At 45.7% G+C, this 26,111-nt stretch overlaps 1 protein-coding gene across 1 annotated transcript in view; it reads right to left on the reverse strand.

Moving 5' to 3' along the window:
- Window positions 1–26,111, reverse strand: part of NSD2 (nuclear receptor binding SET domain protein 2) — a 1,080,265-nt gene that overhangs the window by 195,732 nt on the left and 858,422 nt on the right. The window contains exon 19 of the mRNA XM_078678610.1: window positions 11,176–11,292. Within this exon, the coding sequence (XP_078534736.1) occupies window positions 11,176–11,292 (117 nt within the window). The remainder of the gene's footprint in view (window positions 1–11,175; window positions 11,293–26,111) is intronic.

Below are 26,111 nucleotides of genomic sequence, written 5' to 3' on the forward strand. Positions count from 1 at the left end.
ATTTTCCTGAAAATTTCTGCCAATTCCGTCCACAAACGCCAAAGTTATTAGACATAGAATTTTCAAAAATCCCATAGAGAAAAAATCCTAACTATATATACCTACTGGCGACCGCCAGTAGGTAATATACATATACACACACACACATATATATACATATATACACACACACATATATATACATATATACACACATATACATATGTGTAACATAGTCCTGGTCTGCATCTGGGTCTGACTCGTCGTCATGGACCTCGCCTTCTTCCTGGTCTCTCTCCTCGTCGTCAGACGAGTGAACGTCTAGTGTTGGCTCCTGGTCTTTAGTAAGCACCAGTGGAGGTTGCTTGTGTCGAGACAAAGGAGTAGGTACCTGTGCAGCTGGAAGTGCTTTTATATATACCGGAGGCTCCCGTCTCGACGACGGGGAATGATTCAGGCATGTGAATCTATGAAAGACACTAATACTGGATAACTGCAGTTACAGGTAAGTAACGCATTTCTTTCTGTCCCCGTCCGCTGAGGCCGCCTTGCAGGGTCGGGGGCCCCTGTCGACAGAAAACTGTTTGCAAATGTTTTATGGGGGGGCATGACCCGCTTGCTTCTACTTGTCCACAGAGGATTGCCCTGGAAGTACGCAAAGTTCGAGGCAAGAAAAGGAGAAGGGAGAGGTTTTCCACCTCTTCCTGGCAATTCCGGACTTTTGCACGTTTGCATGGAAATAGTTCTGATGTGGCAGCCGGACAGTTAAAGAGGTCGGTGAAAACACTGTCGAGAATGAATTTAAAAGTGCATGACACATTTCATTTTTGCATTTGAAGCAAACTAAATTGAAGGACTTTGTGGGTCTAAAAACGCTATTTGCAACATTAGAATCGATGTCACAATACAGCAAGTTTCTCGAGGCAGTAAAAATGCATTGTGGGACTTGCATGCACTAAGCTACGTCACGTGGGGGCATGGACATAAAAGCAACTGTGCCAGGTTACCTCTTCACCTATGATTAAGGCATCCCGCCGAAACGCGTCAGGATTTTGTACCTGCAGCCTCATTTTGCATTTAAATAAACGCTGCTAATGTTCCGTGAATTGGCCTCTGCATCACTTTGTTGTGATATATATATCTATATATAGAGAGAGATATATATAACGCCCTTCCGCTCCACCTCAGACAGACAACATCGCTCCCCATCTTCGCAAGAAACCTCAAAACCTGGCTCTTCGACAGACCCCCTCCTTGATGGAATGGAACCTGCACCCCCCCCACCCCTAGTGCCTTGAGACCCTTACGGGTGAGTAGTCGCGCTTTAACAAACTCCTGATTGATTGATATATATGTACACATGTGTATATATATATATATATATATATGCCAGGAACTTCGTCTGCATACCATTTTTGCTGGATATAAAGAACGAACCGGACCCAATCAGGTGAATTTGCAGGTTTTTATTTAGTGCAACTTTGCTTCCGCCATGACGCGTTTCGGGCCCTAAAGCCCTTGATCACATGACATGGTCATTTAAAACTCGTGATTTTAAAGTGCATACAAGGGTCACCTGACCCTGGGCCTATAGATATAAACAACAGACTGCTGCCTAATCCACAAATTTCAACCATAACAAGATGATGCTCAAAACGTCAAAGAATATACTCAGCAATATTGCTAAAATATATACATTGGATCAATTTCATTTGAGATTCTCCCCATTAACAACCCAGATTAAATGTTGTGCAAATTTCGCAATAAATAGATAAATACAGATAAATATAATAAATATTAAATATAGCCCATTTCATTTTAATACTACATCGAAATGTAAAATCATGGCTAATATTTCATTATATATGCAAATTTACCAAAACGACAACAAATAACAATTTCATTGAATTCATTAATACAAGTTGATAAAAAATATGTGCAAAATCTGCTTTAACTGTGCAAAAGTATGCAGTTTTTTTCTTTTTATTGTGTTTAGAAAGAAAGCGGAGGATTTACAATGACAGCCCAAATGGGCTATATTAGTTTGTGGATAACTGCTTCTACACTGCCCACATGGTCATGATTTACCCAATGCAAATATAAGTGAGAGTAATACGATTGTCCCTAGTGAAGAATAGATAAATTAAATTAAGTCTTAAAAGCAGTTTCATTAAGTTTAGATGGCACATCCCACAGAGTTTCTCTAAAATCTTCCTTTTGTTTGTACTCATGCATGTATATTCCACATTTATATTCCAGTTTACAAGCATGTGTACAAGTCCTCTGTCGCATTGAGGCCATTCGGTGTCTTGGTATTGAGTTCAAGAATGTATCTAGTCTCAAGTAATCTCAGGCGTGCTTCCCAGTTGCCTCCTCTGCGGAGTGGCGGTACCATATCTATGGCATAATAACTGAGGCAACCCAGATCACCCTTGTGGCAAGAGTTGACATGTCTCGCCACAGGGTATGCTTCATCCTTGTTGTTAACCGCCCGCATGTGCTGGAGTATGCGTTTGTGGACCTGTAGCTTGGTGCTACCCACGTACCGTAGCCCACACGCACACTCCAGCACATATGTGACGAAATCTGATTTGCATGTCATTTTCTTAGTAATCAGATTTGGAACCTCACAGAATGGGGACATATAGGTCGTTTTGTTTTTCCCTATGGTACATGCCTTGCACACAGCGCACTTAATAAAGCCCTTACTTTGCATGACCCAATTGTCTCTGCTTACCACCTCCGGGCTACTTTTCACAAGCATATCGCTCATTGACCTGGCACGGCTGTAAGTTATGGCTGGATAGTCAGCCAGTGTTTTGCCAATCACGGGATCGCCCCTGACTATTGGCTAATTCTTACGAAAGATTTTTTGTAATTGCTTGTGTTGGCGGCTATACGCTGTAATTAGCCTCGGTTGGCCGCCTGCGCTATCTTTCACCTTTGATATTTCATTGGATTTCCCCTCAGTGTTGAGCAGAGTATTCATTCTATTGGCTCTTGTCATGGCTTTTGCAACCAATACCTCCGAATAGCCCCTTTCCAAGAACCTTTCCTTGCTGCTTAATAGTGTTGCCAAGCCGGATTCATCTGTGCTACATATTCTTCTGATCCTCAGCATCTCCCCGTAGGGGATACTGCGGATCAGGTGGCCTGGATGCTGGCTGGACGCATGGAGGACCGTATTGCCCGCGGTCTCCTTGCGGTGCAACTTGGTTTGAAGCTTGCCTCCTTCAACATAGACTTCAACATCTAGAAAATTGACTTTATTATCACTGATCATGCTGGTAAATTTTAGATTCAAATCGTTGACATTAATCTCCGAGATAAACTGTTCAGCTTCTATAGTTGACCCCCTCCAGATTATAAAAAGGTCATCAATGAATCTATACCATGACACAACCTTATTAGTCATCACCTCTGCATGCGCGACTCCCAGGACCTGCTCCTCCCACAGCCCCATGTGCAAGCACGCGTAGCTGGGGGAGAAGCAGGCCCCCATCGCAACTCCTCTCAATTGTTGGAACACTTGGTTTTGAAATAGGAAATAGTTATTATTCAGACAAATTTCCATCATTTCTTTGATCATATCATTGTGTTCCAGCATGCATACCGGTCTCTTAATCAAGAAATGTGTAACTGCTTTCAAACCGTCCGTATGGTTAATGCTAGTGTATAAAGCAGTCACAAATATATATATATATTGCTCACGTGAGCAAGATCGAAAGATTGAAACGCGTTGGTTAACATTAAACCTGCTTTAAAGAACATCCTGGTGGAGTGCGAGTATAATTGTTTTTGGTGGATAATTAATGACAGGGAATACCCGTCCCTGGCACTCGCACCAGCTGTGAAAAGCGTGCCCTCAGTAACGGGTTTACTTTGGTGGTAAAAAAATAAATAAAAAAAATACATATATATATATATATATATATATATTCATTGAAAAAACCATAGGTTTGACACCAGTTATAGTTTGAGATATCAGTGATGTCATCAGTGATGTCATTTGAGATGTCATCAGTGATGTCACTAACCGTGCCATGAATGATGTAATATGTGACATCAGCAGTGCATTGCGGGCGCGCGAGTTATAGTGAGTCCAACTAACTATAACGTGGGAATTTCAATGGTTTTATGTCAGTAAAATTTCCAGCTAACTATGACTGGTGTCAAACCTATGGTTTTTTCAGTGAATTTAATAGGTTTTTAAATGCTAATTCCTAACTATAACTGGTGTGAAACCTATGGTTTTTTCAGTGAATTTCATAGGTTAATAGCTAATTTCTAAAGCTATGAAATATAATGAATCCTATATTGTATATTTATGTAATACTATTTTTTTTATGTATATTGTTCATGTTTATTTTTTATTTTTTGACCTAGAGCGCTCCCGGTGCGCGTACCGGTTAACGCACCGGTAAGCGCAGTCTTGCGGCGCGCCCCGGTGCGCGTACCGGTGGGCGTCCCGTTAGCGCTATTTCCGCGAACGAAAACAACATCGTGACGTATCGCGTAGCCGTGTGATGCGTCTTATGACGCATGGCGTAAGCGCCCCCGGGCTCGCCCAGACGCGCTTATGCTACGCGCCCCGGTGCGCGCCCCTGGGCATGTAGGGTAAGCGCGTCGGGTCATGTGACCTGAAAATAACACTTTTCATTGGTTCAGAACAGTTTTGTTTTCCAAATGATGAAAGCCCCCACCTTTTTTCCTCATTCTCACTTTGTTCTTTGAGTGAGGAAGACCTGCTTCTATTCATTGAGAAATGGCTACAGTAGCAGCAGGAGCATCTGCACCACGACCACAAGGACCACCACAACACCACATTGGTGGTGAAGAAGAAGAGGAGGAGGAGGAGGAGGAGGAGGAGGAGGAGGAGGAGGAGGAGGAGGAGGAGGAGGAGGAGGAGGAGAGGCAGTTCCTGCCTGAAGATAATACCTCCTATTAACCTAAGGAGCACTTTGTGTGGGAGTTTTTTAAAATCCCAAAGGACCAAAAGAAAGTCAATGCGCCAAAGGTGACATGTCTCATCTGTGATACTGTACTTTCCAGGGGGAACCCTGCCAAAAAATATTCATTTGGGAACCATACAATGCTTCGCCACATGAAACGCAGGCACCCCAACAACTATGCTGCGGCAGAGGTCAGAGAACTGACCAGAAACCCTCCCCAATCTTCTCCGAGCACCTCCAAACAACCCACTCCATCGGGTCCAGAGACAAGGGAGATGGTCCCAAACATCCAACGCCAGTTTGGAGATTACAAAATTATTTGTATATTTTGCGGGACTACAATTTCTTATGGGGGGGAGCAGAGCATCTAACTTATCAACCGTGCTGGAGACAACCACAACTGCAGAAAGAAACCTTAATTTTTTCCTGATTTATTTTGCTCCAGTTGAGCCGTTTACAATTCCCTGTTTTTTGTTTGTCCCCATAAAAAATACAAAAAAAATATAAAATTGTTCATAAAAGCCAAAAAAGTAAAAAATGTTCCAAAAAACAATTAAAAAAATATAAAACAACAAAAAGAATTAAAAAAAACAGTTCTTTCTATAACTACCTCCAATTTATAAAAAAAATGCTTCATTTTTTAAAAACTGTCATTCTTTTTTCTCCAGGGTACGCGTACCGGTACGCTCCCCGGTGCGCGTACCGGGCGCTCCCCCGCGAAAATAGTTGGTTTTTTTTGCCCCGCGGGGCCCTTTTATGGCCCCCACATCAAACCTAGAGATTCAGGGGGGGTCTACCCTGCCCCCTTTTGGTCATTTCCCCCATGTTTTTGCCACCTCTTGTGTCTCGATCCTACCGAGACAAGATGGCGGCAGCTCCGGACTGTTTGGAATGTTGACAGACACCCGAGAGCCAATCAGCTTTCCGCTCGTGAACTCGCGTTGCGCGCTGGTACGCGCCCCGGTGCGCGCTTATAGATATATATATTTTTTTGAACATAAATTACTCAAAATCCACTGGAGCACATATCTTGAGACATAGCAAAGGCACATCGGGCTACCAGTCCCTACAATTTTGCCAAGTTTGGTGGAAATCCATTCAGCCATTTGGGCTAAAAGTGATTCCAACCGCCCTATGGAAATTAACATGGGGAAAACACGTTTTGGACCCCCCTTTTATCTCAGCCCCCGCTTGACGAATCCCCCCCAAACTTTCAGGGAAGGAGCGGAGCTGGCCATTTTCTTGTAGAAATCCAGCCAATTCCGTCCATCAACACCAAAGTTATTCCCAATAGAATGTTGCGGATTTCCTATGGAAACTAGGTCCTAACTATAACTACCTACTGGCGACCGCCAGTAGGTTATATATATATATATATATATATATATATATATATATATATATATATATATATATATATATATATATATATATATATATATATATATATATATATATATATACATATATATATATACATATATATATATATATATATATATATATACATATATATATATACATATATATATATATATATATATATACATACATGCATACATATATATACACATACATATATATATATATATATATACAAGCGCTCCGGGGTCCCGCACATGGGCGGGGATAATTCACTGCTTATGACTATTGATGAGTATCCCCTGGAAGAGAACACCCATAATGCCTTCATTTTCATGGCTTGTGGTGGCCCCAGGAGAACGGGGCACCACCCTACATGTGCAAAGGTGCTGGGGGAGCTGCTGGAGAAGCGCAGGCTCCCCCAGCTCAAAGAGGAAAGTCTCACCCTAAGTGCCTTGGAGATTTAAAGGAATCAACCCCTCAAGGGCTCAGCAACCATTTTAAACCTTCTGGGCCGGAACTTTGGTTCTTCAGCTGAGGGTGATTTGAAAACTGCTTCATGGAGTGAAGGGCTGAGGTGGTGGATGTCTGGAAGAAGGTATCCCCTGGAGGTGAAGAGGGGTAATTGCACTGAAATGCATTCATTAATAGTTATTTCTTTTAGAGGGACTGACTTCAATGTGAAGTACTGGTGTAAGGTGATGTCATAAGCAAAGTGGATTTAAGTGGCTAGACACTCCTGCTAGAGTGTCGGACTGCATTTACAACTTAATCTGTTATGCCTTTAGGGGCTGTGATTGCAATACATTCTCATGATATCCAAATGTGCTGAGTGCTGTCCTTCTAAAGTGATTACAAAAAGGGGGTGGTGATGGACAGAGTATCTGAGTTAATCAGAACACTCCTACCCAGTCAACAGATCAGGGCTTGATCCATCACCGTTTTTTAGCTCACTGCACCATCCCAGTTCAGAACCTGGCTATATGCAAAATAGTCTGTCCCTGGCCCAGTGCATCATGGGAACAGGGCAGACCAAACTACCAAGCCAATTCTTCACTGGAAAGGAAACAAGCTTCCGGGGACCGGTTTCTGGCTTTACAGCCGTCTTCGGCCCGCTTGCTTGAATCCTGATGGTGCAATGAGCAAGGGACTCACGTCTGAGCATACCCTTCCACACTCATGGTGGCCAAAATAATTACAAAAAGGGGGTGGTGATGGACAGAGTATCTGAGTTAATCAGAACACTCCTACCCAGTCAACAGATCAGGGCTTGATCCATCACCGTTTTTTAGCTCACTGCACCATCCCAGTTCAGAACCTGGCTATATGCAAAATAGTCTGTCCCTGGCCCAGTGCATCATGGGAACAGGGCAGACCAAACTACCAAGCCAATTCTTCACTGGAAAGGAAACAAGCTTCCGGGGACCGGTTTCTGGCATTACAGCCGTCTTCGGCCCGGCTTGCTTGAATCCTGATGGTGCAATGAGCAAGGGACTCACGTCTGAGCATACCCTTCCACACTCATGGTGGCCAAAATAATTACAAAAAGGGGGTGGTGATGGACAGAGTATCTGAGTTAATCAGAACACTCCTACTGTTCCCATGAGGCACAGGGTCAGACTGATTTGCATATAGCCATGTCTGAACTGGGGTGGCAGAGTGGGCTAAAGAACGGTGATGGATCAAACCCAGATCTTTTGACTGGGTGTGAGTGTTTGATTGGTTCAGATGCTCCGTCCATCACCACCCCCTTTTGTCCTTCTAAAGTGTGCGTAAACATGTATTCTTTCTGCTGTGCTTAGGTGAAGACCCCAGACTGATAGCACTTAAGATGTAGGGGTGCATACTGTATGGTCAGAAGGAGATGTTCAGTCAGGGTCATGCTCGTTGAGGTAATGGGTGGGGGTCGCCACTGGGATGGTGCCAGTGCGCAGGGCCTTCGCTCCAGGTTAAGTCCAATTCACTGCATTGGGGGCAAGATGAGGTCCATACATGGGAGTGGTGGTACTAGACCCCACCCCCCACGGGAGGGGTGGAGATGTTCTGCAATGTCACAAAGCAATTCCAATAGCTTATGTATATTTGTAAATTGGTGCACAGTATCGAGTAGTGCGTGTGTTTAATAAATGTACTCTTACTTTTATAAAGCAAAGTACAGACTGGACAATCAATTATTGAGTGTTATTTTTGCGCACATTCAAATGGCGATTACTAGCCCACACCAACTGCCTTGAGTAAGCCTCAGACTGCTCTGCAACGCTATCCTCTGAGAGTCTGGTGCTACAACTGGGTGTTTGATTCCCAGTGAAGGATAAATGTAGTCATGTTATTTGTGCAGGCCTCACAGATGCTGCCTCGTTTTCCAACAATCACCAGCTACAAAGATCTTGCAGTTGAAGCCTATGAGGAGGGTAGGAACCCTGAGCCCCTACACCTGATTGGTTAGATTTTGTGTCATATGAGGTGGATGGTCTAAGTGGTATGGAAATGCTTAACCATTTGTTTTTATTGTCAGATGTGTATATTTGTAGGAAAATGCTCCTTTCTGACATGACCACCTCTACTTTTTGCCAGGTACTCGATTCAATTTTGATGTGGATGCCAGTGTATCGTAAAGATTTATTTCATGCATATCATGCTAGATTTTAAACAACAATTTGAATTGTTTCTCGTATAAATCTATAATATTGGGAGTTTAAGGTTTCATGTTCTTGCTGATGTACCGTCGTTCTTTCCCTTCTGTGGTGACCGTAAGGATTTATTTTCTAATGTCTGTCAAAGGGTTCAAACCTAGTTTCTTATAATGTTTTTCTTCTTTATTCTGTTTATGAATTTCAACGTCATAATCTTTGCGGTCCTGAATCACAATGCCGCCTCCCTTGTCCGCAGATTTGAGTATTATTGCCGTATAATTGTTTTGGGCAGTAAGGCTGGTCTTTCTTGTAAGGTGATATTGTAAGGTATCAAACATTTAGTAGTTTTTAGATTGTCAAGACCATCTAACACAAGTTGTCCAAAGACTAATAGCTCCGGTGGCATCATGGAGTTGAAAGGGTAAAAAGTGGATGGAGGTTTTAAACCAGTCACTGAGTCTTGCTGTATGAAATCTCTGTCTTTGAAGAAAATATGTAATCGTATTTTGCGAACAAATTGGAAGCGCTCAGTTTTCATATTTAAAACGTTGGCACGTTCAGTGATTACATAGGACAGGTCTTTACTTAATAAGGACACCTCAGCCGAGGATTCTACATGTTTAGAAAGATTACAGATGCGTATAACATTACTCTCCATTGTCTGATCTACTATGGTTGTGGACCCCATTGGTAATGTTTCCTCCGTGTCTGACGTTTCCCAGAGTACTGATACCATGTCTTGCCCTTGCCACCTTTCTAAAAAAAAAAAGGCTGACCTGGGTGGTTGTCTGAGCGACTCGGGCCGGGTTGCACATCCGAGTCTTCAGAACCTCCCGATGATTCTGAGAAGGTGATGGGTTGATTCCTCCGGAATCTACTCCACGTTTTCTGTCTGTTTTCTGTACCTATTGTGCTGTAGTAGGCTTCCCTGAGATAGGGGTAGGCCTTTTCTTTGGTGAAATTCTTTATATCCTTGGTAACCTTATCTGCCTTTTTCTTCAGTTTAAACATGTTAACACCTTGCCTGCGTCGAACGTTCAGCTCCAGTGCTGAACGTTCGAAAAACGGGTGGGGCACCGTCAGCCAACGGACGTTCGCACGTGACGACCGTTGGCCGACTGCAGCAGCCAAGGGGTTAAACTCAATTGTTTTATTTAGTTTGTCTAGGAGTGCCTTAGCTTCTGCTATTCCATCCCCTCCTAGAAGTTCTTTTTCTAGTTCTTCTATTTACTTTAATTCAGCTTTAGCGTGCTCTACAGCAGTTTCAACACCCAACACCATCCAAGCATTCGAGCATGAAGCTCTGTTCTGACATGTTTTGTCTTTTCTAATTTTTCCAACAGCCGTTTGTTTTGGACTCACAGATGCGCATGGTTGTGTGGAAAATAAGGATGGTCAGAACAGAGCTTCATGCTCGTATGATGAGTATCTTAAGGCAGGTATAATTCCACAGGGATTACAAGTCAAGAACGTTGCTGGTATTTTACGGGAAGATCCAAAATTTAAAGGGAACTTCAGTCACATTTCAACGACCTGCTCATGCCATTGGTGGAGGGGGTGGGGTTAAGAGTGTTACAGTCTACAGTAGAGGGTTGCTATGGTCAAAGACATAGAAAACAGCTTTGGGAGGTAGTAACTCATTGGGGGTAATGGAGGATGAACCTCACAGAGAAAAGAATAGGATGTGGAAGGAGATAATGATGTAATCATGTTCTACCTAATGGCGTACCTGAAAAAAAAAATAGGTAGATCCACAACATAAAATATACAATTAGCCAAATTATGTATATGCTTTACGGGAGGGGTTGTGAATTTTATCATGAACGCAATAGAAAAATGAAGCAAAACCAATGGACACAACTGCCAAGGCTGTTATCACTTTCAGTAAACTTTTTTCACAATGTGAACCAAATATTTGGAATGACATCACTATGTACCTAAACCATTCATCTACTGTAAAAAACAAATACCAGAGTTCGCAATTATAATAACTATTTTGTGGCATATGTATAGAAAATACGTAATATTAAAAAGGGAAAAAGTAATGTATGCACATTATAAGAACTTAATCCATTACATTATATACAACACATGAAAAGTAATGACATTTTAACTTATTGTTAAGGGTTCATAGATAAATTGTTGGCTACCTCCAGTTTGTAAATGATGGCACATCTTTTATGAAAAAACTGAAGTATATTTGAGATAGTTAAAACTACTAGAAATTAACAGAAAAACAACAAACATACCTTATCAACAGTGAGCATGTAGAAGTGACTAATGTCATTCTCTTGTGCACGCTTAATTCTTGACATGCACTCCTCTTCATCTATTAGTTCACCAACATATTCATTGACAAACTCTCCCTGTACGAAAAAGCAGCACACAATAAGAGCAATCTGTAACTAGAAAATACTTGACAGCAAAAAGCTACTTCCTTTTGTAATGCTACTTTCATTTTTTTTTTTTAACCCTTTCCACTTTCATCGATACTTTACACATTTTGTTCATCCTTTGAAAGAGTTATATTTGTTCGGCTAGAACATCAAATTCTTTACACAAACTTGCAGCAGAAAGAATGGAAAAACACTGTGCCAATGATGCATAACAGATAAAATTAGATATGTGCCTATGGTACAGCTATTTCCCTACTTCTTTAAAGACATCACTGCACAAAAAGAGACCGAACAATTTGCGAAAACTGACACGGCTAAGCAAGGAACCTGCAGAATGAAACAAGTATGCATCTGAACAAATGTCATTAAAGGCGGCAACATTTGTCTTATAGATGCTATTTTCTTTGCAGAATACTCTTCTTGTGAAACCTTCCCCAGCAATATATAATATTCGAGTGAGACTTCACCAACTTATTAGAAAAATGCACCACAAAAAACCATACATAACGATATTTCCAAGAACGTCTCTAAATAAGTGTGAGGAAACAGACTTATTGCAGATTTTACCCCCACTTTTCCCTCCTTTTGACTACTAGGTCCAGGTGTAAAGTTTTTGAAATGTCCTAAAATGGTGTATGTTTAATTGGCTTGTTCACAATTTGCATAGTTCAGCTTACTTGTAAGTCCCTAGTATACGGTACCAGGAGTGAATCATGCTTTCCGGGCTACCACTGCAGACTTCTAGTATAGTTTTTAACTGATAACTCGACTTTGCCACTTGAGGTAACGGCCATGCCCAGTCCTCCCTTCTTTATATATTTAATATCACCCCTAATTTAGGCCTGTAGTGCTTTAAGGCAGGGTGCTGTATATTAAGGCTGAATATGTATACCATACATTTTTGTTTTTACTGTGGAAAGGCTCATAGCTCCATTGGCAAGTAAAGTTACAGGCTAGCTTCTATAGTTCACCAGCTTCTGAATGAGACTACTAAAGTTGGTACAGTAATATATCAAAAGATTCAGTGCATTAAGCCCGATTTAATGGCCACATCAAATTTGATCTCATTGGTGGGCAAAGTGCAACTTTAGAAGACAGACCGGTTTATGACCCCCCGGAGGTGAGAGCCTGCATTCTGGGCCCAGAAACAATGCCTGCTCCAAAGGAATTTGGTAACACCTCCTCCAGGAGGATGCCTAGTGATTGAGCATATCAAGGCCAGAGGCTTAAAAGACTCTACCGCCTTTGATATGAGGCAACAGCTTCCCCCCTTGACCTGGGGAATGCCACCCCCGTCCTGGGGCCCATTTGGCACCAGAGCAGGCAGGAAAATAGATACTCAGTAGGCGTGTAACACTTTCAGGCTAATGTGAGCCACCTGAAGTGAACAGCCAGGTAAAGGTTCCATCATTTTGGATTTGGTGAAACTAGAACCTCTGGGTCAGGATTATACCCACTCTCCCCAGAAGTGGTCATATAGGGGGTGTAGCCATCCCAAGGGTAAGTAGCCTATTGGTTACTACCCTACACTTCCCCAAACACCCCCAAATTCAGTTTTTGGGAGTTGCCGTGACACCAGGGAATCAAATTTGTCTACCTAGGAACAGAACAAGGACAGAGAAGAGCGAGAACTGAGAACTTATCCTGATCTTGGCACCAAACCCTGCCTTGCTAGTGCAACGACCCGTCTCGTCAAAAAGCTGTGCATCCTCCTAAGTTTTGGGAGGACTGTTGGGCACTTTCTCAACCCAGAGTATCTTTCGTGGGATGGACGAGACATCCCCCTGCATCTGTAGGAACCAACTGCACTTGCCTGGTTCTTGGTTTTGCTGGTCATCGGGCCCACCAAGGAAGAATCTCACCAGGAAATGGTCACCGTGGTTCCAAGAGGTCAGCCCAGTCTCTCCAGCGAGTTTCAAGACGCTAGGCGCTCCAGGATCCTCCCTGCACCAATACCCTGGATACAGGAGTATTTGCAGCAACCAAGGCTTGTTGGGTGTCCAGCCCAGACATCACCACCACTGCACCAAAGCGGACCTGCTGTTGAGGGACTTAAGGACTGACTAGGCCTACACAGAATGGCCCTGCTGTCTTGCTTTCTTCCCCACTCCAGGTCCACCCAAAATCCGTGGAAGCCTCCAACACAAGTTGCTAGTCGGCCTAACACCTCTGCACCAGAGCCACACAGCCGAGGATCATGGAAATTATAAATTTTGGGGGGGTCTCTAGTTGACACAGGTAGGTACTTGTGACAAATAGGGACCCTTGCCTCTAGTCAGGATAAGGGGGTTGCACTCCTAAAATAACCCCTGCTCACCCCCTTGGTAGCTTGGCACGAGCAGACAGGCTTATCTCAGAGGCAGTGTGTAAAGCATTTGTGACCACATACAGTAACCGAGTGACAACACTACAGATGGACACCACACAATGTTTTATATCAAAAATAAGTATACTTTATATAGGTTTACCACAAGACCATAAACGGAAAATTACACAATACTTGTAGATGGTAGTTTTAGCTTAGTTAAGTTCAGTTCTTAAGATGCGACACTTTGCGCCAATGTACCTTACGATGCGTTGCGCTTCCACGACAAGCAATGTCGCAGCGAGGGAAATGCAGCAAAGTTCAGGTGCAAAGAAATAAAGACGTGAAGATCTTCCAGATGCGGCACGCTTCTCGGGGGATGCGAGAAGTTCAGGGTTCAATGTGTTGACTGCAGCGGCGACACCCTTGTTCAGAATTGCGACGGCAACAGCTCCCACTGCGACACTCTTCTCCCACGATGCGTGAAGCTTCCGCACAATGCGACAACTACAGCGGCGACCTTGTTCAGAAATGAGACAGCAGCAGCTCAGACGGCGGCGCGGTTCTCGGGGATGCGTGGCGCTTTCCTCGATGCGGTGCGATTACAGTTCCAGTGGCGACACCCTTGTTCAGAAGTGGGACGGCGACACGCTTCTACCTCGTTGCGGCACGCTTCTCTCGATGTGGTGCAGTGAGACAACTCCAGCGGCGACACCCTTGTTCAGAAGTGCGACGGCAGCAGCAGCGACACGCTTCGATCTCGTTGCGTCGCGCTTCCAGCTCCTTGCCACATGCAGTTCCTCAGAAGGCCCAAAACAGCAGCAGGCACTTCCAAAAGAACTCTGGGGAGCTGGGGGTTGAAGCCTGTTGTTCCTGAGACTTCAACAGGAGGCAAGCTCTTTTCCAAACCCTTGGAGATCCTTCACAAGTTGAAAGCCAAGTACACAAAGTTCCTTTTCTCCTTACTTTGGTAGTAAGGCAACCACTGCAGGCCAATCCCCCAAGCAGCACTTCAGCTTGGGAACAGTCTCTCCTCAGTTTCTTCAGGTTCCTCTCCTCAGTAAAGGTTTCTTCTTGTAGTCCAAAGTGATCTAATTTCTTGGGATCGGGTTCCCAATATTTATACCCAAAAATCGTTTGTTCTCGGAGGGAAGAGGGGCCTTTGCCCAGTCCAAACCAGTTCTGAAGAACTCTGTTTACCAGACTTCTCCTTTCCTTTCACAGTGCAGGACAGAAATATCAGACGCCCCACAGGAGGTGGAGCCAGTATTGTGGAAGGCAAGTACCACCCTGGAGCACTTTGTTGACAGGACTCCTTCTCTTCTTTCAGTGTGCAGGGCAGACATATCAGCCACACCCCAGGAGGTGGAGCCAGCATTGAGGAAGGCAGGCACAGCCCTATTCAAGGTTGAGGTGCAACTCCTCCCTCCCATCTAGATGCAGATCTCTCTATTCACCACTGGGCTGACTCATCCTGTCTCTTGGAATCCCCCAGCCCTGTCACTCACAAATTCCAGACAAGGAATACACAACCTCGCAGAGGCAGGCTTGAAAGGTTAGGCATGAAAACACCTTTCTAAAAGTGGTATTTTCAGACACAGAATGTTAAAACCAACTTCACTAAAAGATGCATTTTATCATTCTGAGTCCAGGCATACTAAACTCAAATTTCTACCATGTTCTCTGAGTCAGTTAGGATTATAAAATGTAATAATTCTAACAGCCCATTCTGGGCTATGGAGAACAGGTAGCCTTGCAATAGTGAAAAACGAAAATGGCTGTAATTCACTATTAGGACATGCCACACACACCAGGGCATGTCCTACCTGGGCATGTCCTACCTTATAGTTACAGTGCACCCTGCCCTTGGGCCTACTATAGGGGTGACTGATATGAAGAAAACGGAAGGTTTAGGGATTGGCAAGTGGGTGCACTTGCCCAGTCAGCATGACAGTACCAGACTGCACACAGGCTCTGTAATGGCAGACCTTAGACACATTTTACAAGGCTGCTTCTGTGGGTGGCACAACCAGGGCTGCAAGCCCACCAGCAGCATTTGAATTTACACGCCATGGGCACACTCAGTGCACTGTACTAGGGTCTGACAAGTAAACCAAATAGCCAAACATGGAAATACTGATTAAAACATCAATTTACAATAGGGAGCACTTGCACTGTGGCACTGGACAGCAGTGGCACAGTGCCCAAAGCATCTAACACCAGCAAAAATAATGGAAGGGAGACCCACGCCAATGGTGCCAGGTCTAACAGAAACCAACTGCATCTTCTTGCTCCAGAGACTCTCACGAACTGGGTTCGACTTTGGGTTCAGCCGAACTTGCCCTCAAACCCCCCTTTGCAGCCTCTGTTGTTTTTGACAGGTCCCTTAACTTTTTCACCACGCTTGAGGCACCAATAACAACCAGCACATCTGCACACAGACACATCACGGCAAGTAAACCATAACTGCTGGTGGTACTTTGGACCTTGAGCCCCAAGCACCTTAAGTACTAAAGGGTGACCTCTACAACCGCTTGCAAGTATTTATTTGCAGTACATTACTTTTTCTTCCACAGGATAACATTACCGTGTCTGAGGCTCGTGCCTCAAATCCGACAGCTCTATTATTTTTACTGATTTCTCTGTAAAAATGGTAACACCTAAAGTACTTGCATGATCCCGAAGATCTTGGCTTCTAAAGTATGTAAATATATATGTTATTTTTCTAAATTGGTCTTGGATTTCTTTTTGAGTGCGTCTCATTTATTGACTGTGTGTGTGCAACAAATGCTCAACTCTCCACTACGATCAGCCTAAGCTACTAGAACACACTACCACTAATAGAGCACTTGGGATTCTTAAAGTAAGCCCCTGTAAACCAATAAGGGTAATCTGGACTTTTTGCATGGCACACCCCTACACTGGTATGTTATATAAAAGGCCAGGATCCTACACACTGCGCCTGATGTGCCCTGCTCATGGAGAAGTAGACTACTGAGCCCAGTAGACGCAAGAGACTGTCTGACAATGGAGCAGCCCCTCTACCAAGTGTTAGCCATTTGCCCTTAAAAGGCGACTTGTCCATGGAAGCTCGCCTTTTGGAACAACACCTGTGTGGCTTCCTGCAGGAGGGAGGTGACACCTCCTTCTAGAGCAGGCCCCTATTGTATGCTAGCCTAGTTGTCATTAGCAGGTCTCTCCAGGAGGGCAGAAAGCTGTCTCGCTGACAGAATCCCATGTGCTAACAGTATGGGCAAAGTGGCAACTTTGCTAAACTTGCACACAGCAACTTGTAACTCTGCACTTGCCAATTGAGTGACCAAGCTTGTCCACAGTCAAAATAGTTTCGGGTTTTTACTAACCGAACATGTAAAGCTACATGTTCTGTCTGTGGAATATTTTGCACCCTGCCTTAGGATTTTGAAAGCCCTTTCATATGGGTGACTTACACACATACCAGGGGGAAGTCTGGCTTTGCCATTGCTTTAATGGCAAAGTTGGGCCAGCAGTTAAAACTGCTCTTCCAGACTGCAAATGGTGCGCTTTGAGTCTTGTTTTAGTCATGTCCCACCCAGGGTAGCACAACCAGTGTTGCAACACCTTGGAGGGGGATCCTCTGACTTACATGCCCTGGGTACCATTTAATAGGTACTTACAGGTAAGTTAGGACAGCCAATTGGTAAAAATCCAATTCAACATATCAGTTTAAGAGTAGGGCATAGGCACAGAAGCCTCAAAACACTCGGAGTCTAAAACCAGCAGCATTAGTCCAAAAACTTGAGGGTGACCATACAAAATGAGGCATTTCCTTATAGGCTACCAGAGAAGTCACAAAGAAACATAATTAAGTGTTATTTTGCCTTCCATGACATTTAAGGATCCAATTATACCGTGCATTTGCTTAGGCAATGCAAATCTACAGACCCCAGGGCCCACGCACACAATTCAGCGAAGCCATCGCCGACTTCATCAGCCCGCACGCCCTCGCCTCCGCAGACTACATCCTCCTATGGGACCTGAACTTCCACCTGGAGAACTTCAACGATAACCACACCACCACCCTGCTCGACAACCTAGCCAACCTCGGACTCAAACAACTGGTTACCACCCCCACCCACTACGCCGGACACCCGCTCGACCCCATCTTCTCCGCCAGCAACCACGTCACCTACAGCCACACCACCTGCCTCCACTGGACCGACCACAGCTGCATCCACTTAACCTTCAAGAAGACTACATCCCACCACCACCTGCAGCAGATCCCCCGCAGAAGCTGGAGAAAAATCACCACCGACCAGCTCACAACGTCACTAAGCCAGAACCCGCCACCCGACACCACTGAGCCCCAACGCTGCCGCACGTAACCTCGCACAGTGGATCAGCAACTGCCCTAACACCCTCGCACCACTGAAGAACCCTCCTGGCAAGCCTGGCAACAGAATAGCCACCTGGTTCACGACGAACTCAAGGACTAAGAAATCCTGCCGAACCCTCAAGAAGTCCTGGTGCCGCGAACAGACGGCTGAAAGCCATGCAGCTCTCAACAACGCCACCCGCATACACCACCAACTGATCCGCACCAACAAGAGGACTTCTTTCAAGGAGCGCCTAGACAACAACGTACACAACAGCAAGGAGCTCTTCAGCATCGTGAAAGAACTCTCCAACCCCAGCGCCAATTCCAATGAAATCCCACCATCGCAAGACCTCTGCGACGCCCTCGCTACCTTCTTTCACCACAAGATCGCTGACATACACGACAGCTTTGGCGCCCAGACTCTGCCATCAGCCACAGAACCATCACCCCCCACCGCCACCCTCAACACCTAGAACCCCATCAGCATTGAAGACACCACCCACGTCATGAACACCATCCACTCCGGCTCACCATCCGATCCATGCCCCACCACATTCAACAAAACAGACGCCGTCATCGCACCCCACCTCCGGAACATCAACAACAACTCCTTCTCGACCGTCACCTTCCCAGAGAGCTGGAAACACGCAGAGATCAACGCTCTACTGAAGAAACTCACAGCAGACCCTAAGGACCTCAAGAACTTCCGGCCCATCTCCCTCCTTCCCTTCACGGCGAAAGTCATTGAGAAGACCGCCAACAAACAGCTGACCGCTTTCCTCGAGGCAAATGGCTCCCTCGACCCATCCCAGTCCGGATTCCGCGCCAACCACAGCACCGAGACCGCCCTCATCACAGCCACAGACGACATCAGGACCCTGCTCGACAACGGGGAAACAGCCGCTCTCATCCTCCTTGACCTCTCAGCCACCTTCGACACCGTCTGCCACCGCACCCTAAGATCTCGCCTCCACAAAACAGGGATCCAAGGAAGAGCCCTGGAATGGATTACATCATTCCTCTCCGGCAGAACCCAGAGAATCCACCTCCCTCCCTTCCACTCTGCGTCCACCAAGATAATCTGCGGCGTACCCCAAGGCTCCTCGCTCAGCCCGACTCTCTTCAATGTCTACATGAGCCCCCTCGCTGCCATCGTCCGCGAAACACAATCTCAACATCATCTCCTACGCCGACAACACCCAGCTAATCCTCTCTCTCACCAAAGACCCAGCCACCGCCAAGACCAACCTCCAGGAAGGAATGAGGTACGACGGAAACTGGATGAAGCTCAGCCGCCTGAAACTGAACTCGGACAAGACGGAAGTCCTCATCCTGGGACAATCCCCATCCGCCTGGAACGACTCCTGGTGGTCCACCGCGCAGGGCACCGCACCGACACCCACGGACCATGCACGCAACCTGGGATTCATCTTGGACTCCACGCTCACACTGTCCAAACAAGTCAACGCCATCTCATCCTCATGCTTCAACACCCCGGTTGGACTACGAGAACGCCCTCTACGCAGGAACCACAGCAAAACTGAGAAGCCTCCAGCGCATACAGAACGCCTCCGCTCGCCTCATCCTCGACATCCCTCGCCACAGCCACATATCTGCCCACCTGAGAGACCTGCACTGGCTTCCAGTCAGCAAGAGAATCACGTTCAGGCTCCTCACCCATGCACACAAGGCTCTCCACGACATAGGCCCCGACTACCTCAACAGACGCCTCACGTTCTACACTCCGTCCCACCAGCCTCGCCCTCGCCACCACCCCACGGATTCGCGGAACCAGCACAGGAGGAAGATCTTTCTCCTACCTGGCCGCCAAGTCCTGGAACTCCCTCCCCGTCCAACTTCGACTGACCCAGGACCACCTCAACTTCAGGAGATACCTCAAGACCCGGCTGTTCGAGCAGTAGCAGCACCTCCCTCTCCCCCCCAGCGCCTTGAGACCCTCACGGGTGAGTAGAGCGCTTTACAAATGCTATGATTGATTTTATTTATTTATTTATTTGTTAACAGTTTTCTATAGCTCGGACATGACCCATGGGTATCAAAACGCTCATCATATGGTATGGGTTACAAACACAATGTACATAGAGCAGTAAGATCGTACAGACTTAAATAATGTCGTTTTAGACCTAGCAACTAAAAGGCTAATATAGGGGAAAACAATGAACGGATCGGTATTGATTAAGACATGAGTTAACAATGTTCTGAGGTAGTATTTCTTTAAGGATCAATCAATTCTAATCCCATATTGGGTATCTGGTCATAAAATCCATGACAAGTCTTCGGTAGCGCTTATCTTGTTTATGGGAGGAACTTGCTCATAAGAAAGTTCTTGATTTCTTTCTTGAATGTTGTAGGGTTTGTAATTTTTCTGATGTTTGCAGGAAGGGAGTTCCAAATCCTGGGTGCTACGCCTGAGAATGTCCTCTCATATGTTTTTTTCTTCTTAAAAATAGGTGGTTTCAGGAGCAGATAATTGGCACTCCTGACAAGTCTGTTTCTTCCTGAGATTTCTATTTTGTGGGCGAGATATTTAGGTGTGTTGTGATGAATCGCTTTATGGGTGATGCAAGCCATTTTCATCTGTACTCTGGCTTCGTACGGTAACCAGTTTAAGGCCTTCAAGTGAGGCGAGATATGGTCAAATTTCCTTGACTCTGAAATCAGCCGTGCTGCTGCAATGAGGCAGGCTTTTAGGGGTGCTATTGAAATTTTTGGTAGACCAGCAAGTGTGGTACAACCATATTCGATCCTAGAGACAACCAGTGATTGCACAGCTAGTTTCAAGTCTGTCTCCGTTAAAAAAGATTTCATCTTTCTCAGATAGTTCAAGTGGAAACGGGCATTTTTTGCTATAGATTTAATGTGGGTTTTCATATCAAGGTTCTCATCCAGTGTGATTCCGAGCCATTTCGCTGAGTCAACTAGAGTAGGGATGCAATTTAATGCTATGATCATTTTGGACCTATCTTTCACTAAGGATGGATTTTTTTGTGGAGTGAAGAGTAGGAATTCTGTTTTGTTAGCGTTAAGCTTGAGATGATTGTTAGTTAACATTTTAGCAATATTTTGAGGGCATCATTCATTGTGGTTATGTCTTCCAGGCTAGCAATCTTGATGTAAAGTTGCATGTCGTCTGCATACATGTGGTAGGATATTTTTGATTTCCGCAGAATTTCTGTAAGAGGTTCGATGTATAAGTTTAACAGGGAAGGAGATAAGGTGGATCCTTGCGGTACTCCGAGTGTGTTTGGGCATGATAGCAATAGTGCTTGGTTTACTAGGAATCTCCGAGTTCTGTTCTTTAAAAATGAAGTCTGTTCAGTAATTTTTCATGGTTAACTGTGTCAAATGCTGCTGACAAGTCTAGGAGGATGAGTAGACAAGATTGATTGCGATCTAGAGCTTGAAGTGCATCATCGACAATGTGTAGGATTGCTGTTTCTGTGCTATGATTTGCTCTGAATCCCGATTGGCAGTCATCTAGCAAAGAGAAGTTGTCGATATGTTTACTCAACTGATTCTGTACACATTTCTCTATCAGTTTGGCAAGAAAAGGGATGTTGGTCACTGGGCAATAGTTGTTTGGATCTGATGGGTCCACTGTGGGTTTTTTGATGATCGGGACTACTTGTCCAGTCTTCAGGCTTTCTGGCAGGCACCGCTGTGTGAGTGAGGCGTTTATGATATCTGTCCATATTGGAATCATAGTATGGCTGATTTCTTTCAGGCATTTCGATGGTAGTGGGTCGTTATAATGGTTGTTGGGTTTCGTGATTGATTGCAATAGCGGCTGCATTTATTTTCATATGCATTTATCCAGTGTTTTGAGAGTATGTTTCTAGTTAATATATTAATTTGAATAATTTCACTTATAAGAATTTGATTTTTAAATTTATAAAGCGCAATGAATGCCCGGGGGCGTCTTGGTGCTAAAGGACTTGGCTGAACACATGTAAGAGGAATGCGCTGAAGCATGTCTTATAGATCGGTTAGAAATAACCATGTTTTTAGTGATTTCCAGAAAAGTCTGAGTGTCATGCTGTTTTTGATAGTCAGTGGCAGGCGGTTCCATATTTTTGCAGTTCCTAGCAAAAAACTCCTACCTCTCCAACGTGCCTGTCTGTACCTGGGGATTTGCAGCAGTTATAGGTGAGGAGATCTCAAGTTCCCGGAAGGCACATAATATTTCAAACGTGATGTCAGGAACAAAGGGCCTCTGCCTTGGAGCGCCTTGAACGCAACACACAGTGACTTAAAGACTATTCTCTTGCTCACTGGCAGCCAGTGCAGCGCTCCTAATTGTTGTGAAACCGATTCATATTTGGGAATGTCCAATATTATTCTGGCTGCTGCGTTCTGCAGGCGTTGAAGTTTTTTCAGGCGTTGGGTCTGAAGCAAAAGTTACTTACCTTTGGTAACAATATATCTGTAAGAAACAGTAGTTTGTGTTCGATTCCTTACTTTGGATATCCCCAGGCATCAGACTGGATCCGGAAAGTTTTGCGCAGCAGTACCCATGAGCGTCGGTAGGCGTCGTCTGCAGCTCCGCGTCTGTCGTCGGCATGACGCCGGAGTACTTAGACGCCGCCCTCGAACGCTGACGTCAGTTCTTGTACATAGCTTTCCGCGCCAGGAACGCAGAGCCATGCCAGAGACTGACACTGGTGCCATAAAACTAGGGCCCTCAAAGGGAGATTCCTTAACCCTAGATATCGGTTCGCAGAATGTAGCTGCCTGACAGATGTCCTGCAAGGGGACTCCCCAATCCAGGGCAGTAGTAGCCGCCTTGGCCCTAGAGGAATGGGCCCTCAGCTCAACAGGAGGCTCCTTTTTCACCAAGGGGTAACAGACCTTGACGCACAACACGATCAACCGAGAGATGGTCCGCTTGTGCACCGCCCGTCCGTTCTTAGCGCCCACGTAACCCACAAAGAGTTGGTCGTCCTCCTTGAACTGGCGTTTTCGGTCTAGATAAAAGGAGCGCGCAAGTTTTGGGTCCAGACGGTGGAGCCTCTCTTCCTCTTTCGAGGGATGCGGAGGCGGAAAGAAGGTGGGCAAGGTGATGGACTGCCCGATATGAAAGGCTGTAACCACCATGGGCAGGAAAGAAGGACGAGTTCTCAAGACAACTTTGTCTGGATGGACAGAGAGGAAAGGAGGTTAAGAAGATAGAGCCTGGAGCTCACTCACTCTCCTGGCAGAGGTGATGGCAACCAGGAACGCAGTCTTAAGAGTCAGAAGATGAAGAGGGCAATTGTGAAGTGGCTCGAAAGTGTAGGAGAGTAGGGTCCGCTTCCTATGGTCACCCTCACTTTTTGCTTTTGCTTCTCTGGTTTTCGACTTAGATGTGGCGGTGGGCCTGCTAATCAGACCCACAGCCCAGATGCACTCTCTCAAAATTTAAACCATGTACTCTAGGTACATCCACAATTGGGAATTGGTTCACCTTATCAGCCCCTGTACAAGTGTACCCTAGGTACCCAGGGCATAGGTGTAACCAAGGCCTACCAGGGGCTGCAGCATGTATTATTCCACCCCTGGCTGGCCACTCAAATAGACACAACTGGCTGATCACTCAGCTGGGGCAAGGTCGTGTAATCGTCCCTTGCTTAGGTATAGTATTCCTATATCTAGTCTTATATATAGACACACAGTAACCTATAAGTCACTCCTATGACAGGCCTTAACAATCCTGGAGGCAGAGTGCTTGGTTATGTGTGAGATAGTGCTCTAGCATAAGCTGAGCCTGTCTGCAGCTTTCGGAACCATGTCCTTATATCTGTTCTATGATATTGCCATACCACATACTCAAGTGCATTATGAACCTCGCGGTTAAATGCTAACTTTTGTTTGACTTAATCCAAACATGTCATGTAAGGTGTCCTACACTTTGGAATACTACCCCCTCGCCAATTCTGGCGACGGGGGGTAGCATTCCACCCTTCTAGAGGGAGAAGACATGTTGTTGCTGACTATCCCGGTTAAAGTTAACCAGAGCCCCAGCGTCACAAAATGGACGCTGCTGCCACCGACACAAGTCTGACATCCTGCTGCTGGGAGTCCTTCCAGTCACGGAAGTTTGGACAATAGGTTTCCTGCCTGGAGAGGTGCGAGCACCACCCCAGACAGGACTTTGTGTATTGGGACAGGGAGGGCTGAATAGATTGAGACACTGCCTGGGGCACAATAGTGCTCCATGCATACCCCAGTTCAAACCGGTTGCTGGGGCACTCCGGCCCCAGCTCTGGCGCGAAACTGGACAAAGGAAAGGGGGTGTAACCACCCCCCTTCCTGGTCCCACCCATAGGAGGGACCTAGAAAGTAATCCAGCCCCTTTTAGTTGTATAAAGGTAGGAGCTGAGTCCTGAGAGTTTAGATTAGATCCTGAATTGAAACTTGACACGAAATTCTGGACCTTTGACGTTCTGCTGAAGCTGAAGACTGAAGAATCTCCCTTGTGGCCAAGGAGTGACCACCCTGGGCAACCAGGCACCATCCAGCAAATCAACGGCTTGCTTTGTCTTCGTGTCCGCCGGAACACGAGCACAGAGCCTGACAAGACCCAGACTTCCAGACCTCTCTGACCCTCTCTTGACGACTGCAGCATAGCTGAGATCCGTGGAGGCGACGAGACACATGGGACCGGACATCTTGGAAAGCCTGCAACCTGCTACCTGTGCAACTCCTGAGGCATCCTCGAAGCTGTGCACTGGGGATTGAGAAGCCCCGAATCCGAGATCCATCTGCACCGAAGATCAGCCCTCCACACTCCACGAGTTCTGTGTGGGGCCCTTCTGCTTGTGTTCTGCTCGACGCGTTGTCCGGTTGCTGGCCCGTTGGCTAGTAGCCTCTGTGACGACAATCCTTTTGAATCACCTTGCTGGTCTGGTTGCTCCAGACTGGCCCCAGCCTCCCTGCAAAGGTGAGGCCCCTCAGACCTTGCTGGTCTGCACCAGAAGCCTTCTTTAAATCCTGCGTGGGTTGCCTTTTCCAAGGCTTGTTGACTCCAATCCGGCAGTCGACCCCTCCGTCTGCGAGAACCTTCGTGGGACAGCTCGCCTCCAGCACCTGGTCGTCCTCGACGCCTCCTGGTCCGCGTGGCTGAAGAGACAAGCTTCACGACAGCACCTGATTGCTCCTTGACGTCGTCTGGTTCCTTCCTGGTTCCACCCGGTCACTGGCTAGTGACCCAGACTCTGTCCCCTCTGCTTTCAGGTCTTCTTTATCCTCGATCCACCCTTGGATCCACCCGGACATCTTCCTCCTGGTCGCCTGCAGCATCTTTCTCCAGGTCTCCATAGGCTTCAATGACGAAACCCAACACATATTCACACCTATGCACCCGCCGTCCGTGGGTGAGGTAACACGAGTACTTCGGCGCTCCCAAGGGTATTGACTATTCAAGTGTCTAGGTTTTTAGTTGTTTCCTCCTAGCTAGACCGGAAGTGTCCTACATCCTTCTTTATCTAACTCTTAAGTTCCCATTGACTTTGCATTGACTCACGTGTGTGTGTAAAGACACTGCACGCGCCGCCTGTGGGCCTCCTACTTCTAAACTAAGGTTGATAGTGTAGCCCCAGCGATTCTCTATGCCCTAGGCCTTTCCTCTTCTCGTGACGTGGCACTTATACCACTTTCTTAATATATGGTTTGCTTCGCCCCTAGGGCCTAACTGTAAATTGTGCAACTTAACGTATCCTGATTAAGTAACTTGTTATGTGCTTTGGCCTCTGATCTCATGAAGAGTTCAGAGGAGTCTGTTAGTAAATAAATACATATATATTTTATATATATCCTGTGCGGTGTCCTTTCATTTGATATTCAAGGGGTTACATAAGGTATAACAGCTGGCTTTACACTCCCTCAAGAGTCTTTTAGCCTAAGACTGTTCTGTACACGCTACCACTAGGATAGCTAGTCTATAAGATTGACTTACAACCATCACCATAAGGGTTGTTTGGACTGGTGCAAGGTGTTCACTAGAATAGTGATCATCATATACCAGGCCAACTTCTCACAGAAAGGAGTGCACATCAAATAGGTTAGAACAAGGTTCAAGTCCCACTGATGCATCACGAAAGGAAAAGGAGGAAACATGTGTGTGATGCC

Source organism: Lissotriton helveticus, chromosome 2_2, assembly GCF_964261635.1.
Source record: "Lissotriton helveticus chromosome 2_2, aLisHel1.1, whole genome shotgun sequence".
Lineage (NCBI taxonomy): Eukaryota > Metazoa > Chordata > Amphibia > Caudata > Salamandridae > Lissotriton > Lissotriton helveticus.